The 7731-nt window shown below is 28.4% G+C and overlaps 1 protein-coding gene across 2 annotated transcripts in view; it reads left to right on the top strand.

The window, feature by feature from the left end:
• The window catches only part of LOC111712233 (acyl-coenzyme A synthetase ACSM3, mitochondrial), a 30616-nt gene that overhangs the window by 21576 nt on the left and 1309 nt on the right, over nucleotides 1-7731 (top strand). For both annotated transcript variants that reach the window (XM_023486799.1, XM_023486800.1), the window contains exons 18-23: nucleotides 240-347; nucleotides 1874-1915; nucleotides 2665-2699; nucleotides 3641-3721; nucleotides 5809-5935; nucleotides 7049-7130. In XM_023486799.1, coding sequence (XP_023342567.1) covers nucleotides 240-347; nucleotides 1874-1915; nucleotides 2665-2699; nucleotides 3641-3721; nucleotides 5809-5935; nucleotides 7049-7130 — 475 coding nt within the window. The remainder of the gene's footprint in view (nucleotides 1-239; nucleotides 348-1873; nucleotides 1916-2664; nucleotides 2700-3640; nucleotides 3722-5808; nucleotides 5936-7048; nucleotides 7131-7731) is intronic.

Genomic DNA, 7731 nt, shown 5'->3' on the forward strand with positions numbered 1-7731 from the left:
GTATTGATTACCAACTGTATTCAAGGGACTAGTACTGACTACCAACTGTATTCAAGGGACTAGATTTGATTACCAACTGTATTCAAGGGACTAGTATTGACTACCAACTGTATTCAAGGGACTAGTATTGACTACCAACTGTTTTCAAGGGACTAGAATTGATTACCAACTGTATTCAAGGGACTAGTATTGACTACCAACCGTATTCAAGGGACTAGTATTGATTACTATATGTTCAGGATATGATGTGAGGATCGTGAATAATATGGGTCAGGAGGTTGCTAGGGGAGAACAGGGTAATATAGGAGTCAAGATTAAACCTAACAAACCTCCTGGACTCTTCGCAGGAATTCATTTCAGAAACCTATTCTTTAAACTATTTTGAAAACAGCCAAAATAATGCAATAATGTAATTTTTGAATAGATTAGTTTTATCAATAATCTATAGTATATAAAGTTGTATTCTCTGTTTGTATGTCTGATCATAACTCATGACCCCTTGACCGATTTCCCTGAAACTTTGATTTGGGAAGCTGGGTAGAGCGACGGAAATGTTCTTAGCTTGGGTTAATAGTTCTAAGTATGGAGAAAGTTTTCTTTTCTTTTCAGGTTTCGAAATCAAAGCTAGTTAACAATTATATTTATTTTATCTATATTTCTTATAAAAATATAGATTTACAAATATATATTTCTGATATGAATATAAATTAGGATAATTTCTGATATAAATATAGGTTAACAAATATATATTTCTAATATGAATATAAATTAGGATATATTTCTAATATAAATATAGGTTAACAAATATATATTTCTGATATGAATATAACGTAGGATATATTTCTGATATAAATATAGGTTGGCAAAAATATATTTCTGATATGAGTAAAAAGTAGGATATATTTCTGATATAAATATAGGTGAACAAATATATATTTCCGATATGAATATAACGTAGGATATATTTCTGATATAAAAATAGGTTGGCAAAAATATATTTCTGATATGAATAAAAAGTAGGATATATTTCTGATATAAATATAGGTGAACAAATATATATTTCTGATATGAATATAACGTAGGATATATTTCTGATATAAATATAGGTTGACAAATATATATTTCTGATACGAATATAAAGTAGGATATATTTCTGATATAAATATAGGTTGGCAAAAATATATTTCTGATATGAGTAAAAAGTAGGATATATTTCTGATATAAGTATAGGTGAACAAATATATATTTCTGATATGAATATAACGTAGGATATATTTCTGATATAAATATAGGTTGACAAATATATATTTCTGATATGAATTAGTAGGATATCTTGATAATATATTGAGCTAGTAGGATATCATTCATTAATAAGAAATACAAATACTTATTTCTTATATGAATTTATGTATATTTCTGATATGAAAATATTTATATTTCTAATATGAATATAGCTGTATTTCTGAAATGAATATATTTATATTTCTGATATGAAAATATTTATTTTTCTAATATAAATATATTTGTATTTTTGATATGAAAACATTTATATTTCTGATATGAGTATATGTATAATTCTGATATAAATATATTTTTATTTCTAATATGACTATATTTGTATTTTGATATGAAAACATTTATATTTATGATATGAATATATGTATAATTCTGATATGAATATATTTGTAATTCTAATATGAATATATTTGTATTTTTGATATGAAAACATTTATATTTCTGACATAAATATATTTATATTTCTGATATGAATATATTTGTAATTCTAATATGAATATATTTGTAATTTTGATATGAAAACATTTATATTTCTGACATAAATATATTTATATTTCTGATATGAGTATATGGAAAGGATATATTGATGATCCAGAGGCTACTTCACATTCATTCATAGGAACCAAATAAATAATAATAATTTTATTAGTAAATTAATTAATCTGAGGAAAACAAATCTTCTAATAATTAATCTGTTCTCTGCAGGACTGAGATTAATTATTTAATTAATTTATCACCATTCAATGGTTCTTGTCTATATATATTATTTTTATTTTTTATTTGGCGCTCTCGGTTTTTCAGAGTGGGTGGGGGGGCAAATCTATTCAGTTTTCTCTTATTTTCTTTTCTTTTTATTTTACTAATTATACTTCTTCACTTCAGTTTTTTCATACATTTTCTTGAAAAATAATTGTTTAGAATATTCTTATTTTAATTAGGACTGAAGAATTTAATTTCAAGTAACTCCATGTTATGAAGTGGCATGTCAGGTTCACAACACTACCCTTAAAACTTTCTCCAATGAAGAATGCATGAGATCCTCTCTTTTAGAATTGATAATTTTCAATCCTGGTTCTTTTTAAATGGACTTTTGCACATTTCTCCTGCAGATGCAATATGGCATATATTGTCAGAATTAAACAATTTTCAAGAAAGAAAAATGTCAAGATTTTCTACATTATTGATTAGAAAAGGGTTTGAAAGCACCCTTGTGATTCAGTCATTCCTCTCCGTAAAGTAAAATAAAATTACATTATAAGAATCTAATAAATATAAATATAAAAAAATGTTGTCTGAAGGCATTGATGATTCAAAGTTTAAGAAAAATATTGTTTATTTGTAATTCATTATTTGTATTTGGTTTGGCAGGGGACTATTATCTGACAGGAGACAGGGCGGTGCAGGTCTTTTAATTTATTTAATTTTTTATTAGAAAAAAAAATCTAATATTTTGTTAAATATGCTTTCACACTTTAGCGAGTAGCGAAGAATTTGGCTAACCTAACGGAAAAACGTTTAAAAGCGAAGTACTTCTTTTGTTAGTAAGTGAGCAAATTCAATCATTAAAATCCTCAACGATTGTTCAGTTTTGAGGGATGATTTTGAGAATCGGTTTTTGAAAAATTATTCAATAACAACGACGAAAAATGTAGTAAATATTCTACAGTAAACTAGTACATTGTTTATGAACAGGTTAACAGAATAAAAATCAACTATTATCATCGAAAATAAGTAATCTTATTTAGTTATTGGTTTCTCTAATGTCTCATTGTTCACAGACATTTTCTGTAGATTTCCTGGAATTTTTCTTGAAAAAACGACATTTGAAGAATTTAAAGAAATCTGCGAACAAATTCATAAAGTATAAGAAATTCAATATGTTGATGAAAAAAGAAATAGTTGATTCTAACATTGATTTATTGGGAAAATTTCAATTGAGAAATATGTTCACAAACATCTTATTAGTTTACTATAGGATTTTTGTTGTGGTTATTTAATTTTTTTTTTAATCGATTCTCTAAACGTAACCACCCAAATAAATGATTTTGAGAATTAAGTTTGGAAATAACAAGTTCTGATTTTTTTATCCACCCCATGTAATCGATCAATAGGCTTTTGTAAAAGTCTCTGTTAAGCTGTTTGCTAAGAAATTGAACTCTTGCCACAAATTCTAAGTTCCAATACCTATATTTTATTGACCTATTTCAAAGTTAGACATCTTAGTTTGAAATATAAATGGTAACATCATGAGACGGGGAAACTAGGGGAAGATATAGGAATTAGAATAGCTGAGTTTGCGGCATTGTTCAGTTTCTTTTGTCACTGTTAATTTGCTCAATGTTAGGATGAGGATGGATACCTGTGGTTCCAATCAAGAACAGATGATCTGATAATTTCTTCAGGATACAGGATTGGACCATTTGAGGTTAGATTTTGTTTTATGAGCTTACCTAACTTGAAATTGTAATTCTACTGTTGGTTTTAAAAATTAGTTATTAAATCCTGCAGTCAAATATGTTAAACTCAGTAATCATCATATCTAAATCAGATTACTTCAAGTACTTATCGAATATAATTTTTTCACTATCTCTCTCTCAGACGAAAATACGAAATTTGCTCTATTATAACAATTTTCGCTGATGTCATTTGCTCTAAATCCAATTTACTTCCGCTCACCCTAGCCGGAGCGCTATGTTTTACCACAGCAAAGCCAAGCTCAGAAGATCTTGGTATTCCTTAAAAAAAACATTAGTAGGTGTTGTATAGAGCAAACTTCGTGGGGTTTGTTGTGTTGGGCAAATGCTTAGCCTAGATAAATGTAAAAAGAGCAAATTGTAAATAAGTAAGTTAATAATATGTATAATAAAGCTCTTCGCATATATATATATATTTGTATGTATGTATTTATAAATGTTAGCTATAGCGATTTTTTTTGTATTCGATTTTGTTAGTTTATTTATAAAGCAAAAAATACAAAATTAAGGTTTTGAGGAGGAAATGTTTAAAAACATTCAAAAATAAAGGTTGTCGGGATTTTTCCCCAAAAATTAAATGAAGAAAAAGTTTAATATTCATTGTTTATATTTTATAAATAATTGGTGGTGGATTTTTGGCATTTTTCAACGATGGGAATAAGAGAGAAAATTGATATCGTCATCATCCTACCTTGTGAAGTACTCAATCAAATAGATGAATTCATAATTATATCATTTTATGTTGATTAGTTGGCTTTAACGTCCAGAAAGAATTTGAGAGAAGTGTTACAGTTAATAGCTCCAATATGCAATAGATTTTAATATTTTATACAACTTTCTTGTAAAGTTGATTAGTTGAAACCTTTCTGAAGGAAGGAGAGAAGCCCTTGAATACAATATATCAGTGCCATTAAAAGACTAAATAGGTTGATGATCTTTTATGTTTTCAAGAGTCTATGATTATATGATGAATACACGTCTGTACTTAGTTCATGAATCTGATTATTATGATGATGATTAATTAATCTGATTAGTATGATGATGATTAATGAATCTGATTAGTATGATGATTATAAACGAATCTGATTGGTATGATGATTATTAATGAATATGATTAGTATAATGATGATTATTAATGAATCTGATTAGTATGATGATTATTAATGAATCTGACAAGTATAATGATTATTAATTAATCTGACAAGTATAATGATTATTAATGAATCTGGTTAGTATAATGATTATTAATGAATCTGACAAGTATAATGATTATTAATGAATCTGATTAGTATGATGATTATTAATGAATCTGATTAGTATGATGATTATTAATGAATCTGATTAGTATGATGATGATTAATGAATCTGATTAGTATGATGATGATTAATGAATCTGATAAGTATAATGGTGATTAATGAATCTGATTAGCATGATGATTATAAATGAATCTGATTGGTATGATGATGATTAATGAATCTGATTAGTATGATGATAATTAATTAATCTGATTAGTATGATGATAATTAATTAATCTGATTAGTTTAATGATTATTAATGAATCTGATTAGTATGATGATGATTAATTAATCTGATAAGTATGAAGATGATTAATGAATATGATTAGTATAATGGTGATTATTAGGAATTATTCTTTTCAGTATTTCAGAGTCAACCTTTTGTTCCATTAACAATAGATAATTCCTTATTGGGGTTAATTGGAAGAGATGAATATTCATTCTGCCTCGGTATTTTTAAATTTGATTTTACTAATATATAATTCCTACCCGAATATATTGAGTTGGATACCATTAATCACGATGTCTACTGTGGATACTTTATTTTCTGCCAAATCATCTCTTTAGGATATCTCCCTGCTGCTAGGGTCCGACCAAAAATCAGCTAACTTGGTCCAGCCGTTTGGCCAGCTATAACGAACATAAAAATGAACGAAGAGCTCTATTATCTAGAAGATGGATACTGTTTAATGTTCATGATTGTTATAAAAATAAAAGTAAAGAAACTGTTCCCAATGTTTAGGTAGAATCTGCCCTACTGGAACACCCTGCAGTAGAGGAGAGTGCTGTAGTGTCCAGTCCAGATATGGATAGAGGACAAGTTGTCAAAGCTTTTATTGTGCTGTCACGGACACATAAACAGATAATGGGTAAACAATGATTTTATTGTACTGTCACGGGCACATAAACAGATAATGGGTAAACAATAATTATATTGTACTGTCACGGACACATAGACAGATAATGGGTAAACAATGATTTTATTGTACTGTCACAGATACATAAACAGATAATACAATGATTTTATTGTGCTGTAACGGACACATAAACAGATAATGGGTAAACAATAATTATATTGTACTGTCACGGACACATAGACAGATAATGGGTAAACAATGATTTTATTGTACTGTCACAGATACATAAACAGATAATGGGTAAACAATAATTGTATTGTACTGTCACGGACACATAGACAGATAATGGGTAAACAATAATTATATTGTACTGTCACGGACACATAAACAGATAATGGGTAAACAATAATTATATTGTACTGTCACGAACAAATAGACAGATTATGGGTAAACAATGATTTTATTGTACTGTCACGGAACAGATAATAGGTAAACAATGATTTTATTGTGCTGTAACGGACACATAAACAGATAATGGGTAAACAATGATTGTATTGTACTGTAACGGACACATAAACAGAAAATGGGTAAACAATGATTTTATTGTACTGTCACGGACACATAAACAGATAATGGGTAAACAGTTGTTTTATTGTACTGTCACGGACACATAGACACAATGCTTTTATTGTAGATAATGGGTAAACAGTTGTTTTATTTTACTGTCACGGACACATTGACAGATAATGGGTAAACATTTTTTTATTGTACTGTCACGGACACATAGACAGATAATGGGTAAAAAGTTGTTTTATTGTACTGTCACGGACACATAGACAGATAATGGGTAAACAGTTGTTTTAGTGTACTGTCACGAACACAGACAGATAATGGGTAAACAGTTGTTTTATTTTACTGTTGGGGACACACAAACAGATAATGGGTAAACAATGCTTTAATTGTACTGACATAGAAACACTTGCCTTTTGTGAATGGAACGTTGCCCAGCCCTACGCTCTACAGTACATACATTAAATTCAAGAAAAGATTGACGTTCATACAAATACAAAGTGAACGCGCCGAATGGGACCGGTTTTATATAGATATATATAGATACTCATGTAGGTATAGTGGAGGAGGAGGAGGCCTTGATCTCCCAGCTCCAAGAGCATGTCAAGAACACAACAGCTCCATACAAATATCCAAGGTTTGGAGCCAATGCTTTTTACAGAGTTTCCAATAACCACTGCAGCACTCCCTTTAAAGTTTTCTTCAGTGGTCTGTTTAATTTTTTATAAGCTAATGCTGGCGAGAGTTTTACTAATTTTTTTTTTTCTTCGCATTATATTCCTTGGATTATGAAATTTGTTTTACTTCTAAATCTTTTACCTGGATTATATCTGTCTAAACCCTCCTTTTCGGGCCTGAAAAATCAGGTTTTATGGCGCTGCCTGCATTTCTCTTAATTATTTTTTTTATCTCTCAATTACTTTTTTAATTAAGATTATATTACTATGGTATCTGTGAATACATCTTTCCGCTTTAAACCTCAGCTCATTCAATGAATAAAAAGATATCATTGAGTTTTATGAATAAGTTAATCTGTAATAATTTTATTAATTGGATTAGGGTTCTTTTTAAATTTTAATTTATATTCATATTCCGACGATGTATATTTCTCTGTAGTTAATTAGTTTCTTTTAGGACAGAATATTTCAGAAAAAGATTACTTTAAAGTAAGTTTTAACAACAATTCACAATGTTATCCTTAAGACCTTTATGAATGCATCGGTAATGAAAATATTTTC

Source organism: Eurytemora carolleeae, unplaced genomic scaffold, assembly GCF_000591075.1.
Source record: "Eurytemora carolleeae unplaced genomic scaffold, Eaff_2.0 scaffold1245, whole genome shotgun sequence".
Lineage (NCBI taxonomy): Eukaryota > Metazoa > Arthropoda > Copepoda > Calanoida > Temoridae > Eurytemora > Eurytemora carolleeae.